The sequence below is a fragment of the Monodelphis domestica genome, chromosome 4 (genome assembly GCF_027887165.1).
Source record: "Monodelphis domestica isolate mMonDom1 chromosome 4, mMonDom1.pri, whole genome shotgun sequence".
NCBI classification, from domain to species: Eukaryota; Metazoa; Chordata; class Mammalia; order Didelphimorphia; family Didelphidae; genus Monodelphis; species Monodelphis domestica.
In genome coordinates this window covers 303,615,209-303,633,542 of record NC_077230.1, presented here as the reverse complement: position 1 = coordinate 303,633,542, position 18,334 = coordinate 303,615,209, and the positions used below count along the sequence as shown (strand labels likewise).

General features: G+C 35.8%; 1 protein-coding gene across 1 annotated transcript in view; it reads right to left on the bottom strand.

Annotated features, from left to right (window-relative positions):
• The window catches only part of B3GLCT (beta 3-glucosyltransferase), a 145,246-nt gene that overhangs the window by 68,647 nt on the left and 58,265 nt on the right, over nt 1-18,334 (bottom strand). The window contains exon 4 of the mRNA XM_007495278.3: nt 14,414-14,523. Coding sequence (XP_007495340.2) covers nt 14,414-14,523 — 110 coding nt within the window. The remainder of the gene's footprint in view (nt 1-14,413; nt 14,524-18,334) is intronic.

Below are 18,334 nucleotides of genomic sequence, written 5' to 3'. Positions count from 1 at the left end.
CCACATCATCCATATATATATTTGGTATTCATTCAATAAACATTTATTGAGAACCTACTATATATAGCCCTATGTCCCTAGGACTAGTAATCTACTATTTTGATAATGATGGTTACAAACTTTAATGAGACTATAATTTATTACAACCCCAAAAGGGGGAAAAAACCCTTCAATTTCAAATCTTGGAATAGATCCTGCAAGAAGAAAAACAATGAGATTAAAAGAATGGAGGAGTTGGGGGAAAAAATCTAGAATATCTGTGGTTTGTGTGGAGTTTATATATACGTTAATGAAAGTATGACTACAGTCTAAAATTTTTTTAAAAATTATGGAAGAGGAAACAGATGTTTTTTTTTTAAAGGAGAAAAATATACAGTAATGGATAAAAATGAGATGCATAAGAAATGTATTTCATTTTGGTAAAAGCCCTAACATGGACATTTTAATGCTTAGATGAAGCATATACTTCATAATAAGAAAGAACTATGTAAGTGGTAGATGAGAATTCTTGCAGCTAAAAGAAACTGTTCTGTCATAAAAAAATAGGCAACTAATTTCTTTCATGGGAACATAAAATTGATGTAACTATTCCTACATTGCTAAGTAAGCCAACATTTAACTTTTATTTCCTTTAGCAAGGTAAGTTTTACATATTAAGGAAGGTCTTAATGGACTTGTTCCCCCAATTTTTTACTCAAGTTATTTTTTTCTTTAAGAATAAAGTGGGTATTATACAAATCTACTTTGGAATTACTTTGGACTGACAAATACAATTGGAACTGACTGGAATAAATGCCAAGATTCTATCAACATATTCTTCAATGAGTCAATGGGGTATGCAGTGGAATCATTTCCTCTCATCAGTGAAAGTCACAGAAATCCTCCTTACATGTGCTCACTAAAGACCTCCCAACCAGGCATACCTAGGTGTTGTGTTTATAACAACTGAAGCCACTGTAACTATGGCAAATCATTCACTAAGTAAGCTTCTTGAAAGAAGGGGGAGAAAAAATAGAATGGTTATTACTTCCCAAGAACAATCAGAATTTCAATGATTTCAATAAACCTTCTAAAAAAGGGTAGTTGTTTAGCTCAGAATTCCGGGGCCAGATTGTATTTTTTCCATTGGCATAGGATTGTTACTAATTTGTCAACAAACTATCACAATTAGGACATATCTCTTCTCCATCATTCATTATCAACAGGGACTCTTTTATGAATTCTTATGCAACTAATTATTTTCACCCAAAAAGAGAAGTTAAGTAGAAAGACTGCAAAGGAATGGAGCAGTGAGTCACACTCATTCCATTTACCTTTCTTTGGGAGACCTCCTACAGTTTCCCAGTTGCCAAGAAATAATAAAAATAGACTATGGAAGGCAATCTGATTCTGGATGGTTTTGTTGTTGTTGTTACTGCTTTTTAAGAGGAAGCGTTCTGCTCCCTTGTCATACTAGCAGATAGTAATGAGGACCAAAATGGATAAGCCAAGAGCTGACACTGCACTGTCCTTGAGAAGATGCTTTTGCCTAAAATTTCCCAAGACCAGTTACAAAGGGGAACCTCATTAGTCAGATGTAGTCCGGCCAGGTGTTTAGACAAAGGGCATCCATTCATGGCACATAGGAACAGGAACGAATAAGCCACTCAAAGTCAAAAGCTGTGGCTTGTTTTTTGTTTTGTCTAAAGCAGCTGTACATACTCTCTCTAATAGCATCATCCATAAAAAGGTGAAACAAGTTTTCACAAGTTCCAACCAAACCTCTGAAAAGCCTCCCCTGAATCTAGCTAAGTTCCTACACACATACATTGTTATTTGGATGCACAAGAAGGTTACACATGACTAATTCCTGGCTACCCTCACATTTCAGGTCTTTCAATAAAGGCTAATAATACAAAATAATGTGTGATTCCTTAAACCCTATCTCCATTTTTTCTCCAAGTACTCCTTCTACCCTGAATTACTTCTCTGCTTCCAATCCAAAATTAATCCTTCAGTAAAAGATCACCTTCTCTTTGTGATAATATTACTCTATTTACACCTTTATGCCAGGGGTTCTGAACATAGGGGGTGCTCATGGAAGTACTGGGGCAGGGAGTCCTTAAATTTGGATGGGAAAAATAAGATAATTATTTTTACTAACCTCTAACTGAAATTTAACATTTTTTTGAATTATTTAAAAACTGTTCTCATAAGAGGTCCACAGGATTCTCCAGACTGCTGATGGGATTCATAATCCCAAAAAATAATGAGTAAGAACCCCCTGATATATTGGGTAAAAGGAGTTCTTTACCAGTAATTCCATTCCATAGGACATTCCTCTATAAATACATAATAGGGCCTACAAGGAAATTTATAATTTTAGAGAAAGCTGTCCAGGGCACAGAAATTTTAAGTGACTTGCCCAGGGTCCCACAGTCAATTCTGACCAGATGCAAGATCTGAATAACAGTAACACTATCTATGTATATATGTTTATATACATGCCCAGCTTATTATATAGTAAGCACTTAATAAATATTATCTCATTTGATTCTCACAACAACCTTGAAAGATAGGTACTATCATTATCCTCATTTTACAAATGAGGAAACTGAGGCAAACAGTGACTTGCCCTCAGCTAAATAGCTAATAAATGTCTGAGGCCACATTTGAACTCAGATTCTCATGAGTCCAGGTCCAACACTCTATTCACTCTACCACCTCGCTGCCATAGGTCTTTCCAACTAGATAGTCCACTACACTAGGCCAAGTTGAAGGTTCTCAAAATGGCATACCACCCTCATATATTGTGTTCTATCTCTTCTCCCCCAGCCCACAAATATGAGCAGGGTTACCTAAAATTCCTTGACCTCCTTGTAAGAGAGCAATGACTTTCATAGTTGTTGACCGTTATGTTCCAAACTATTAACTATATGTTTATGTTGGGGTTAGACAAGGAGTATTAAAAGGCTAGAGGAAAAATGACAGTACATCACGGGGGAGACCTTGGACAACTGGTTTGACAGATCCAAAAGAACTGTCTTCTGTCAAACAGGGAGATTCTGAATCCCAAAGTCACACACACACAAATGCTTTCTGACTTATGGAGGCAACGATAAACTGGTTTTATATGACATATAAAACATGAAAACTCACAAAAAATACTTCCTTCTTTCCCCCTTTTCACTTCCTTCTCTTTCCTTCCTTTCCTTCTCTATAAAACAAAATTATCAAATGAAACAACATATATAAAGTGCTTTGTAAATCTTAAAGCACTATATAAATACTAGCTATTACGTTTATTATATAATAGGCAAACACAGAAGTACCATTGACAGGACACAAGAAGGGCTTCTGACCTGGATCTTGTACAGAGAGTATACAAGAACATATCACTGAGGGTAAACAACAAAGAGAAGCAAGACATCCTAGACCAATGCATGAACATCTGGGGAGAAGCATCATGAGCAAAAGAGGAAATGGGCAAATGGGTCTTCCAGAACATTCTTAGGGAAATCTAGAATTTGAATCTGATTTTCAGAGCAAGCTTATTTTCCTGCCACTACTAGCTGGGGTCATAATAAGATATTTAGAGAAACACAAGTTCCTTCTCCATTACACCCAATCCTAGAAAATGGGCTAGGAAACAATCAATTTCACCTTTATTCCAGTCTATTCATCTCTTTTGGGATTCCAAATGTGTTATCCAATATACTCACTGATCCTCCTACTTTTATTGTCATCTGAAATTTTGATAATCATACTGCCTATATAGACATCCAAGGCAATGCCAACACTTTACCTGGAACAGGGCTAAGAAAGAGCCTCATGGTACCCTCTAGTCAATTCCATATGACTTTTCCAAAGGATCAGAAATGTCAAGCTGGAATGGGTCTCGAGGGCTAATTAGGCCAAATTCTTAATTTTACAAATGAGGAGATAAGGCCCAGAGAAATTAAGTGGCCCAAGGTCACACAAATATAACCAGAATTTGTTCTGACTTTAAAACTAGCACTCATTTGTAAGGATAATTTTAGTGTTGTGACCTAATCTAAATTAATTTTGGTCAGCAGGGAACATCCTAAATAAAATACCCAAGTCAGTTTGCAAATTTATGGTGGTTTAATTAATATAGAGGGAAAGAATAAAGGGTGTAGGATTTCTCCCACCTCGCCTGTGCCAGGGGGAGTTCAAAGTCCTCTGCCACGAGGTCTCTAAAGAAGATTAGCGGCTTTCTAAGAGGATAGTGTTTGGAAGGTAAAGGAGAAAGAATCAGCCTAAACTCCTAGAGAGCTCAGTAAAGATGCCTCACCTGAATTAGGCTACTTAGCTTCCTCCAGTATGGTATGAAGGAAAACTCACCACTAAACCTGGACAATAGCAGCCGCCACCCAAGATGCCGAAATGCTCAGCATGCTCCTCCAGCCACCTCTCTGTCGCCACAGAGCCCATAAAGAGGAAGTGACACGAAATATATAGACAGTTTTTACATCACTTTCCTGCATCTCACATATACCAATGGTAGCTTAAGCTTGACTTAGGACAGCCCAGGGGTCTGTCAGTTGTTTCTGATTTGTCATTTGCTAGCACATGTTTGTCATAGGCCATCCTCCTAAAATACTTAATCCTTAAGTATGGGTGTAGACATTTCTGTTTTTGTTAGACTAAGTAGAGTGGAGTAATCTAAAGTTCAAACATTCCATTGTACCACTGTAGGGTCAACTAGGTGATAAAGTGTCTAAGGTACTGAGCCTAAAGTCTGGAAGATTCATCTTCCTGAGTTTGAATCTGGCCCAAGACAATTACTACCTATGTGACCCTGGACAAGTAACTTAACCCTGATTTCCTCAATTTACTCACCTATAAAAATGAGCTGGAGAAGGAAGTGGTAAACTACTCCAGTATCTTTTCCAAGAAAACCCCAAATGGGGTCATAAAGTCCGACATAACCGAAATGAATGAACAGTAGTCCTTCCCCCTATATTCTATTGGTTCTAAAAGCAATATCTTCAGTTATCTTCATATCAGTTTATACTTTTACATATGCTCCTTTGAGTCTTTAATGAGCTTGGAATTATGTAATTAGTCTTTTATACATGGTTCTTTTTTTCCCCAAAGCAGGATTTCTTCTAATTCTTCTCTTCATGATCACCATTTGTAGGTTCTTTTAAAATATATATATATATATATATATATATATATATATATATGTATGTATGTTAAAAAAAATATATATATATATATACATATAGGGACAACTAGATGGCTCAGCAAGATAAAGCTCCCGACCTGGAGATGAGAAGTCCTGGTTTCAAATCTCACCTCAGACACTTCCTAGCAGTGTGACTCTGGACAAGTTGCTTAATCCCACTGCCTAGCCCTTACCATTCTTCTGCCTTGGAACCTTTACACAGTATTGATTCTAAGATGAAAGGTAAGAGTTATTTTAAAAGTAAATAAATAAATAAAATAGAGAACTTTACTGAATCGATCACATTTAGTTTGCATTTATATTTTGTGTCTTATATTCTATTGCTTTATAAGAATCCTTAACTCTCACTGTGTAGGCATAAACGTTATCTCAAAAAAAGATAATAAATTCCTTCAAGAGGAAAGTTTTACTTTGAAATCTCTGCCCCCAACATAGCCTTTGGCACACAGTGGACAGTCAAGACATGTTCTTAACTTAGATTATTATCTACAGGGTTGTTCCGGAAAGATATGAAGAAGAATTACCCTGAATGATAAGATAGAAAAATAATGTTATTTCACTCAGTGGAGGAAGAGCCTATGCTGATGAGATCACAGCTCCATCAAAGCAAGATTTATTTGGTGCTTACAATTGCCAACCTCTTACCATGACCTCTTAATTCATATTTTACTTTCAGAAAATGGCTACAGGAAATAACAAACCATAGTGAACAAAACTTTTCTGAAGGGGAATAAAGGGAAATTATATCATCTCTCTACTTTGTGCAAAGTATTTCAACCAGTTACTGATAGAACCTTCCTTTAGGCACTGGTTTTTATAGTTATATGGTAAGGATAAAAGACATTTGTGCTTTTAATCAGAGAGCATTTTAGCTCCTTAAGGCAAAGGAGAAGTAGGTAATAGCTTGCCAAAGCAATGAGGGTAGATGAAAGCTGATGAGGAATCACAGAAATGATTAAATTTCTGCATCCTTGAATGCAGGAAGATCACTGTTTTCAAGCACAACTTAACAAGATCAGTGAAAACATCGAGCAGTGGCAAACTTCTGGGACTAGTTTCAGCTGTTCAAAGTTTCTTCTGCCATCTAAAAACGTAGTTATAGTATATAATGTTTACATATAATTTCTTAGCCTCATACATACCCATAGGATCAAATATAAATGCATTTCTCTATCTGTGGATTTGAAAAAAAAAAGTCATGCTGATTTTTTAAAATGCATTATTTAGTGTGACCCTGACACTTAACCCAGATGGCCCAGTCAAGTATATCTTTTGCCTTAGAATTAATACTAAGACAGAAGGTAAGGATTTTTTCAAAACTGTACTGTGGTTCTCACTAGGGGGTCTGCAAAATCAAAACTAATTTCATAATAATACTAAGATGCTTTAATTTCTAATATGGAAAATATCAATATACATAACCCAAATTAATAAAAGCTGCTGGAGAGGGGATCCTCAATAATGTTGAAGAGTGAAAAGAAGTCCTGAAACCAAAAAACTTGAGAACTCACAACTTGGAATACTGAATGAAGGAGAACCTGTATTTCTAGTCAAATCCTAGCCACTCACTAGCTCTGTGCCTTACATGAATCACTTCAATTGTTCAGGCCTTGAAAACATTTTATTCATTAAAAGGAGAGGGGAAGAAAGGAGCTAAGAATACATTTTTGCTATCGTCTTAGCTCTAATATTCTGAGTCATTGCAAATTTAGATCTGTATGCACCAAAGCAAATCTACCTAAAGGCTAATTTCTAAATCCCTCTGAGCAAATTAGGAATGTATTATCATAACTGTTTAAATCCTTATACTAAATGTTCTTATTGAAAAACAGTTTTAAAATTAAAATAGCCACTGGAGCAAAGAATGAAAAACTAGTTAAGATTTAAATAGTGGTAACCTTGCCATTAAGTCCTAACTCATTCACTAGCATAGAAAAGGAGGGAAGGTGGACCAACAAGGAGTATGGTGAATTATTATTGTCCAATAAATAAGCAGGAATTAAATTTCTTTAAATTTTAAAAAACAATATTGCCACCTAGTGGTAATCTGAATTTCAAAATACAATTAAGTAAATTACAAACAATAACTTTGGGATGGAAAGGGATAGAAAGAAGTCTATACGATGCTACCACAAATGATCTTCAAAACAATAGACTAAGTTAAGGATGAAAGTAAAAAAGTTTAAGACACTATAAGTACTATAAATACATATCAATACTCTTGACTAAAAGAGGCAATGTTAGTTTATAGTGACCTTTGATGTGATATATAAATTAGTTTTGCCTTTTAAGAAACTGTTAGAAAGTAAAATGAAGTAAGGAGCTAATTCAGAATATGCTTTCTGGCAACCATTTGTAATTATCCTGAGAATAATCTATCATAAACACTGATTGAATACCTCCTACCTACTAAACAGGCCGCATAGCATAGGGCCTAAAGAGCTGATGACCTTAAGAGTCTGGGAAACAAGATGTGACATATACTGGCTGTGTGACCCTTTTGCAAGCCATTCAGTCTCTCTGCTCTGCTCTCAGACTACTTATTGAATAAGGTGATAAATTGTAAATGAACTGCATATCTAAATGAAATAAAAGGCATTTCCATACAAGAGAGTCAAAAGAATGATAAAATCACAAATCTAGACCCAAAAAGAAGGAAGCAAATTAAAAAAGGAAACAACTTATATGCTGGTGGCTGTGGGGAATAAAAAGAGGTTCAAACAGTAAGAAAGAGGCATGGGGGAAAAATAAGAAATTCAAGGGAATATATAGGTGCCAAGTGAGCAACTCAGAGAATCATTGTGGGATAAGGTATTAGGGTAAAAAGCTTAAAAAGGGTAGGGAGGATTGAAATAAATGGAGATAATGGAAAAGAGGTCATATAAATGGCAAAAAGGGCATCTAGGTGACCCAGTGGATAGAGCACCACACATAGAATCATGAAGACTTCTCTTCCTGAGTTCAAATCTGATCTCGGGCATTTGCTAGCTATCTGTCCCTGAACAAGTCATTTAACTGTTTGCCTCAGTTTACTCATCTGTCAAATGAGCTGGCAAAGGAAATGGCAAATAACTAGTACCTTTTCCAAGAAAATCCCAAATGGAGTCACCAAGAGTTGGATATGACTGAAGAACAACTGAAAATGGCAAAAGCAACAGTGTAGTAATGGAGAATACATGTATAATACTCAAAAGGCAATAAATAGTCCAGTTAAGGACAAATCTTTGTTATGTTAAGTAGAAGTTTAGAAATCAAGAGAAACACAGTAGAAAATAAATTAGAGGTTTATTTCCAAGTTATCTTAAAGAATTACTTGCCTTTATTTTTGGCTTATCTCTTATTTTTCTAATAATAGCAACTACTATTGTTTATATAGCAATTTATATACATTATTTCATTTGAGCCTCATAGTTACCCTTTTAGGTAGGTACTGTAAGGATTATTACTGTCCATTTTAGGAGAAGAAGCAATAGAAGCCCAGAAAGGTTAAGCATCTTATTTCTTGCTAATAAGCATCAGGGGCAGGATGTAAACCCAAATCTTTAGGACTCCAAGTCTATCTCTATCCACTGAGTCACACCACCACAATTCATTCCAAAACTATTCTTTACCTTTTCCCTCAACTTGAACTTTCAAACAACAGTTTTATTTTGGAAGTATCAAGGTGTAACAGAAAGGGTTCTGGATTTGGAGTGAAAGGACCTAAATTCACATACTGATTTTGCAGCTTTACAGAAATCATTAAATCTTTCTGAGCCTCCCTAAATTTCCTTATCTGTAAAGCAGGGAGGCTGGACTTGGTAAGGTCTAAAGTTCCTTCGCTCTCTAAATATATGATCCTAGGAGAGCTTATTAAAGGAATGCTTGCATTCCTTCTAATAAAATACTATGTGACCAGCTCTGAATTATTCTCTGTATATAGAATAAATGGGAAAAGTAAAAGGAGTAGAATCCATAATCTAAAAGTAGGATGAAGATATAACCTCTTTTTTGACTAACCAAGAAGGGAAAGGGGGTTTCCACTGCATGGTAAGGAAGCTAAAGTAAGGAACTGAGACTCATTATCTATGGTCCCTACAAGCATGTAGCCTGTGCATATAACAGAGGGGTCACATATCAATGTTACTGTCAATCAAAGAATTTTTCCTTAGAAGTAAGGACAGTAAAGTGCATTCATTCAGTTCTGTGAACTCTTGATTAAATGCAATTTGCAAATTATCCAGGCTACTGGTTTCTCCTTCTTCTCCTTGATGCTTACCTTTCCCCCTAGAGAGCAGGCAGAGAAAATTAAAGGAAAAGAAACCTACACCAGCCAGGCTCACTACTTAATAATAGCTCAAATGAAATGGTGAGAGTTTAGTGGGAGAAGATATTGAAAGGCTCACTTAAAATGAGTTGTTTGTTTTTCAGATTTATAATAACAGTTGAGTTAATCATGCTTTCCATTCCTCCTGTTCCCAAAGCTAACCAAAGTCTGAATTGTAGCCAGAAATTTCTTCCTTCTATTTAAAGTAATGGGAAGTATGTTATATAACATATTAGGAGCCAGCGAATCAAGATGCCACCATGTCTGTCCCACACATGGGTCCAATAACTTACAACGGTTGTGAGGTTGAACAAGGCTATATTTTTTATTCATTCAACATTTACTAACTCTTTAATTATTAAACAACTTGAGAAAATGTTAAGTATTAAATATGGCCATTGGTCCTTGTTATTAGTCAATAAAACTATCAACAAGATTGCTCATTTTTCCAAAAGGGATCCTCTTCCTTTCTGCCCCCCTCCCAATCATCAAAGAAAAATCACCTACTAGAGTATGCATATATTTCCTTTGCAAAATAATTCTTTGGTAATAAAGCAAAGAGGCAGTGTGATGTTGAGTAACTCAAATTCAATACTACTTTGATGGATAACAGCAAGGAAAGGGTATTGTTTTGTAGAGTTTCGGACAAATAGGAAAAATATATTTACTGTTAATGGAGAGATACTATAACATATTGGATGGGGAGCAAATCTTGGAGTCTCTAAGCCTGGGGTTCAAGTCCAATCTCTGTGACTTTGGGCTTAATCTCTCAGTGTCTCAGGCAACTCTATAAGACTATAAAGTTGCAGAGGAGGTGTTGACCTATACTGGTAGAGAAACTATGCTCACCAGAAGTTCCCTAGACCAGTGAAATCATAGTTCTGGCCCCACAAATGAAGCATACAAGTGTATATGTTCCTCTTAGAATAACACATAAAAATAGGCATTTTGTGACCCCATGCCAAATGTTTAAATTATAACTAACTGGGAGAAGTAATAATAGTAGAATGTGAGCTAAGAAACCAAAAGAATCTCAAAGATTATACATTGTGACAAAATGAGATTTATACCAGAAATCAGGAATAGTTTAATATGAGGGAAATTGTTAATATAATCCATTATATAAATAACAAAAGTAACATAAATCATATGATTATATAAAGAAAAAACCTTTAACAAAATATAACCCTCATCCTATTAAAAAAAAAATTTGAAAGCATAATTTAAGTGGATTTTTCCTTAAAATGATTAAGAAGCATCTACCTAAAACCATCAGCAAACATTATCTGTAATGCTGATAAGCTAAAAGCCTTTCCAATAAGATCAGAAGTGAAACAAGGATGCCCATTATCACCAATATGACTCAATACGGTATTAGAAATGCCAACAAAAGCATTAGAAGAAGAAAAATTGAAGGACTCAGAATGGCAATGAGATAATAAAATTATCTCTTTTTTGCAGAGTATATGAGGGTATACTTGGAAAATCCGAGAGATTCAATTAAAAATCTAGTTGAAACAATTAGTAATTTTAGCAAAGTAGCGGGATTTAAAATAAGCCCACGTAAATTATCAGTATTTCTATGTATTACCAACAAAGCCCTGCAAGAAATGATAGTAAGAACCATGAGATAGCATAAAATACCTGGAAGTATAGATGCTGAGACAAACCCAGGAACTATGTGAACATAATATTAAATACTTTTTATATAAATAAATGAGATTTGAATAACTGGAAAAATATTAATTATTCATGATTGGGCAGGGCAAATATAATAAAAATGAAAATTCTATCCGATCTCTTATTCAATGCCATCTCAAGTAAATTACCAAAAATTTATTTTAATAAGCTAGAAAAAATAAGAACATTTATTTGGAAGAATAAAAGATCAAGAATATCAAAGAAATTAATGAAAAATATAAAGGAGAAAGGTCTAACTATTATATATTAAGCCATATTATAAGGTGGTATTTATCAAAACTACTAGTGCTGGTTAATAGAAAGGTATATAAGTGGAACAGAATAGATATACAATAAACTATAGTAAATGGTTACTGTAACCTTGTATTTTGACAAATGTAAAATTCAAGCTTTGGGGATAAGAATTCACTATTTGATAAAAAAAAAAACTGTTGGGAAAACTGGAAGGAATTATGACCAAAAAATGGTATAGACCAATATCCTACATCACTTACCAAGATAAGATCAAAATAGATAAATGATTTAGACATAAAAAGAGATAGCATAAGCAAATATAAGAACCAGAAAGATAGTACCTATAAGATTTATGGGTAAGAAAAGAATTTATAAATAGAGAGCATTATAAGATATAAAATAATAATTTCGATTACATTCAATTAAAAGGGGTTTGTACAAATAAAACCAATGTAGTACAGATTAGAAGAAAAGCAGAAAATCAAGGGGAAAATCTTATAGTTTCTCAGAAAAAGGTCTCATATCTCAAATACATAAAGAGCTTTGCCAAATTTATATAAGGAAATGAATCATTCTCCAATTGCTAAATAGTCAAAGGATATGAACGGGTTTTAGATGAAGAAATCAAAGCTATGTATAATCATATGAAAAAGTGCTCTAATTTGTGTTTGATCAGAGAATCACAAATTCAAACAAGTCTGAGATATCTTCTCACACCTATTAGATTGGCTAACATAATAGAAGGGGGAAATGGATAATTTTAGAGGATATGGAAAAATGGGGCCACTAATACATTATTGGTAGAAATGTGATCTAACCATTTTGGGGAGAAATCTGGAATTATGCTCAAAGGATCATAAAACTATTTGAACCCTTTGAACCAGCAATACCACTTAGATCTTTTTTTCCAAGTTGATCAGGGAAAAAAGAAAAGAACCTATGTGTTCTAAAAATATTCATAGCAGCTCTCTTTATGGTAGCACAGAAGTAGAAATTGAGGGATGCCAACCAATTACAGAATGGCTAAACAAGTTGTGGCATATGATTGTGATCGAATATTACTGTGCTATAAGCAACAATGAGCAGGTTGATTAAAAAACATTGAAAAGACTTGCACAGAATAATGAAGAATAAAAAGAGCAGAACAAAAAGAATGTTATATGCAGCAACAGCAATATTATTTGAAGGATAATTGTGAATGTCTATCTCTAAAGAAAGAACTGATAAATACAGAATACATAGTATTTTGACATAGTATTTCATGTGTACATATATACATATCTGCATGTGTGTATGTATATATATTCTTTGTCAATGGTACTTTTCTCTAGTTTGGAGTGGGGAGGAGGAGAGACAGCTCAGAACTTAAAATGTATCCCCAAAACTTTTAAAATTTAATTTAATTTTTATAAAATGTAAAAAAGAAAATGTCTTTTAAAAAAGTACCAAACTTAATATATGCTAAGTGCTTTACAAATATGATCTCATTTGATCTTCACAACAACCCTGGATGGTGGGTGCTTTTATGGTCTCCATTTTATGACTGAGGAAACTGAGACAGACAAAGGTTAAGTGACTTACCCAAGGTCCCCCAGTTAGTAAATATTGGAAACCAAATTTGAACTCAAACCTTCCTGGTTCTAGGCTCAGCACCCTGTACACTCTGGCACCACCTACCTGCCTTGAATAGGTTAAGCTTTCTCACTTTAACTTAAGGCCATATGTGATTTTCACATACAGTTTTCATTTAAGTATCATATCATATTCTTAACTATTCCTCCATACCAAAGAATAAACTGAATTGGAAGAATCATGGAATATCATTGGTGTCCTCTTTCATTAGGGAAGTTTGGTGGGCTTTTCTCCCTCTATTCAAGCATTCCTCAAAGGGAAGGATCATCTTTTGCCTGCATTTGCATCCCCAGGGCTTAGCACAGCACCTGGTACACTGTAGGTGCTTAATAAATGCTTACTGATTGATTTGAGGGAAAGGCTGAGAGGAGATGCAGCAGAGGAGGTATTCTACCCCCAAATCACAAATGAAATTATAATTTAATCATAAAGTTCAATTAAAGTTAACCAAAAAAATGAAAGGAAATCAAGACAATAACATCAAAATGAATTCAAATCCTACCTCAAACATGCAAAATTGTCTATGCAGAAAATATTAATATTCTGACTCACTTTATCCAATTTTAATATATTCCCTTCTAAAAATAGTTTTCTACTTCATTGTACTATGCTTTATTTATTTTTTAAACCCTTACCTTCTGTCTTCGAATCAATCCTGTATATTGGTTCCAAGGCAGAAGAGTGGTAAAGGCTGGGCAATGGGGGTTAAGTGACTTTCCCAGGATCATGCAGCTAGGGAGTGTATAGAGGCCAGATTTGAACCTAGGACCTCCCATGTCTAGGCCTGACTCTCAGTCCACTGAGTTTCAGCTGTGCCCCCCCCCATCCCCCATAACATAAGTGATATATTCTTATAAACATTGCTTTATGTATTTTTTTTTCCCCAAACCCTTACCTTCCCTCTTAGAATCAATACTGAGTATTGGTTCTATTGCAGAAGAGCAATAAGGGCTAGGCAATGAGGGTCAAGTGACTTGCCTAGGGTCACATAGCTAGAAAGGGTCTGAGGCCAGATTTGAACCCAAGACCTCTTGTCTCTTGGCCTGGTTTTCAATCCACTGAGCCACCCAGCTACCTCCTATACTAGGCTTTATGCCAAAATTCAAACCTACCATTCTCTTACTCTTAATCTATATACATTTCAAAACATAGTCATACTAAAAGCATTGGTAATAAAGTAGAGAATTTTAAAGAGTAACAAAATCTCTCTCTATAGATAGATATAGGATAGACAGACATTTTAATCAGCATCAAGCATAGAGAGAGAACAAGTGCTTTGGCAAACCCACACATCCCCAACCACATGCAGAACAAACAAACATCCACTCCGCACGGTTTCTACCTACCTGGGTAAGCTCTGCAGCCTGTTTTAAGATGTTTTGCTCTAATTGCTTTGCTCTCTCTGCATGAAAAGAGTTACTTTGACTCTGGATGACAAATACAACTTCTTTTAAATCTGTGAATCAGAACATGGAAATATTAGGTGGTTTGTTTGTTTGTTTTTTCCATCGCTGAGATAAATATGACAAGGAACCAAGATTAGGCACTTGGCAGGAGATCAATAACTATTGGTATGAAGCTAAAAGCTAGCATTTACCTAGCACTTTAAGGTTTGCAAAGCACTTAACAAATGTTATCTCATTTACTCTCCACCACAACCCTAGGAGGTAGGTGCTATAACTAACCTCAATTTACAAATGAGGAAACTGAGGCTGAGAAATCTCACTTGCTCAAGGTCATAGAGTTCACAAGTATCTGAGACAGAATTTGCACGCAGGACTTCCTGACTTCAGGTTCATTGTTCTATCTGGAAACTCAACCACCTTATAGAATCTGAATTCCTGTAAAATCGATACCCTTACACCTTTATTCCAAACCTCCAAAGGCTGACCTAAGGAGAGCTTAGTTTCAAGGACACAAGATTACTGACTCTGGCCAAGGTTGTGGAGGTAGAGCTGTTCACTCCCTTTGAATGGGTCCTCCATACCAGGGATGTGTGTGTTCAGATGGAATTCTCTGCAAGGTTTTCTGAATGCTCCCCTGCCTCACATGGCTGAGAATTCAACTTGAGACAGGAGCCTTAGAAGGGTGCCACGTGATCCTCAAACATGGCGCTCCAGGAAGCTTTGGGATAACCTAAGGGAAGCTGCTACTAAATAATAGTAGTTCTGATTTTGTTGTTGTTGTTGTTGCTCCTATCTCCTTAAACATTCAAAGCTTTTCACAAAGATCTCTCTAATCGGAGAGATCTCCCAGAAGTCAGGTAGTCAGGATTAAGTGTTATCTCCATGAAAACAGCAATAGGAAAATGTGTCAGTAATGGTGCTTAAGGAGGAAATGCTGCATAAAGCACATCTAAAATAACCCTGATGGCATTTGCCAGCCAACTGAAATGCCTGGATAAGATGAGTCTACTTGCCTGGGAGGAGAAAAGTTCTTTGTGCTAGAGAGCAAGAGCTCAAAAACTAGGTCCCTGCTGACTGAGGTGGCTGCTCCGGCTGGCTGATCAGAGAAATACAATTAGATCTTGTCAACCTTTCATCTGATAATGTAGAAATCCAGCATCCATAAACCAAAATGTCACGATGAAGCACTCTCTCCCAGGCACCAGGTCAGGCGATATACAAATATAGAAAAGTGCCAGCTCTCAAGGAGTTTCCACTCTATAGTAGTAAGATGCTCCCAGGGCACTTTGTGGATACCTTTTCTGGACCTGGCTACCTCCCTTTCAATAATACAGACCTTGGACCACATTCCTCCGTACAGAAAAGAGGATAGTTTCTGTCTTTCTCTCTCTTCATTTCTATGGCCTAAATAGGTTTTCCTGTTCTCTAATGGAACCATTGGAAGGCAAGGTGAGTATTAAAATTATGAGGCTGAAAGTAGCTTAATAACTTTATTAAATCAAAGTAATAGAAGTAGTAGAGAGGGAAAGGTAGGAAAGAGGTAGAGAGGTACTTAGCTTTCTAATCTATTGGCCCCCATGATGGCCTGTGGCTAAACTCCAACAAGGGTTCTTTCCGCTCTCCACACTCCAGCCAGAAGACCCCAAAGACCACCTGGTCTCCACTTATAAATTCTTTTCTCCACCCACTAGCTCTCAGGCATCACATCTCAGGAAGCAACCATAGTTTCTTAATTTGCCTAGGCGCCTAGCAGGGCAGTGCCTGTAAAATCAGTTTCTGTTTCATTGGTTCCTTGGTTCTTTAACTTCCTTTCTCTGAGGGTTTATCTATATCTGAATTTACTCAGTGGTCTTTGACCTACAGGTCACTGAGAGATGACATTAAAAAAAAGGAGACACAATGGAGAGAGAAAGTTTCTTCAGACAATACAAGAAGCCAGACTAACAGTAAGTGGACCCCAGGACCAGTCCTTCCCTACTCAGCCTGACCGAATACAATAATCCTTCTTAGGATACAATTTAACTGAATTGTCTTTATTGTTCTACAGTTTATGTTGCTCCACCAGCCAACTGTTCAATTAGCTGTTGTGCATATAAAATTGTAATCTAAATTCTAAACATTGCCCCCAAATGGTCTCAGATGAAAACTTAGTAAAAAATTTAATATGGGAAAATTTCATGTTGATAGCTATATGTAAATACATATAGGTTCTTTATTCTATTTGGCACACATTTTATTGTCTATCATGATGCAAGGCATACAAAGGTGTATAAAGATAGAAAATGACCTATTCCCTCTTAAATCTGAAATATAGATTTAAAATGTTTACATATGGTGTATATGAAGATGTCAAGATATTTAAATATAGAAATCTATATGGGTACTGTCTCTCTTTAAATTTGTTGTTTGTTTGTTTTTTTAGTTAAGACAGAGATATTACCTCAAATCCATTGTTTCCAAGTGTGTCAGCTTCCAATTGACCAAGCCAGATCATCTTAGAAAACAGACTAACCACCCTTTGTGATGAGATGTGCTCTGGGATTCAATTTTCTCCTCTCTAAAATGGCCATGCTCCTATTTGCCCTATGCCCCATGACAGTTGTGTTCATCAAAGAAAATAACTCTGAAATAGCAAACTGCTTTCCCAGTACACGTGAGCTACTGACTCTCTGCTTGATGCCACCATTTCTTCAAGGGTAAACAGTGAGAAGCATCATGATATTGTAAGCTCTTGGACATGGGTTCAGGAAGACTTGGGTTTAAATTCTACCTCAGATTTTTCCTAGCTGTGTAACTCAGAGAAAATCACTTAACCTTTCTCAGCCTCAGTTTTCTCTTCTATAAAATGAGGAGGTCAAGCTTCATTTAAGATAATCCAGATTTTTTTTTAATTTTAATTTTTAAGCTTTTACATTCCATCTCTATATCAACATTATTGGTTCCAAGACAGAAGAGTGGAAAAGGCTAAATAACTGGGGTTACGTGATTTGCCCAGGGTCCCTCAGTTAGGAAGTGTTTGAGGCCACATCTGAACCCAGGATCTCTTGTCTCTAGACCTGGATCTCTATCCATTGAGACACTTAGCATTCTGTCAATCTATGTCCCTATGAATGATATTCTTTCTGTTTTCCCAAGATTTTGTATTTCCTCTCTAAGTACAGGGCAGGGTTACTTTATCATTGTGAGGAAGGCAGAAATATTGCTGGCAACTATGTTAATATACAATTTTATGGAATGTGGTTATAGCCCCAGTGAAATTCATTATGGAAAAGAGCTTATAGGGCATTTGAGTCTCCCTGTGCTTAATAAAACTTAGTTAGCATGGAATGATTATTTAATAATTAAGATATCGAAACTCAATTCCTCTTCAGGATGCATTCATGATTGCCGGACTTTCTCTACCCTTACCCCAGAGGCTTAGAAATACCATTTACTTACTGTATGACCCTGTGTAAGTCACTTCATCCTGTTTGCCTCAGATCAACAGAATCAGAAGAATAATATCCACAGTAACAGCAATACTGTATGATGATCAATTGTGAATAAATTAGCTATTTTCAGAAATATAAAGATCTGAAACAATCCCAAAGAGAGAAAGAACTGATGAAGTCAGAATGCAGATTGAAGCACTTTTTATTTTTACTTTCTTTATTATTCTTGTTTTCTTGGTCTGCTTTTTCTTTTGCAACATGGTTAATACAGAAATATTTTGCATAACTGCACATGTATTTGTTGTTGTTCGTTCATTTCAGTTACATTGTGACCCCATTTAGGGTTTTCTTGGCAGACATTGGAGTGGTCTGCCACTTCCTTCACCAGATCATTTTACAAATGAAGAACTAAGGCAAAGTTGAGTGAAGT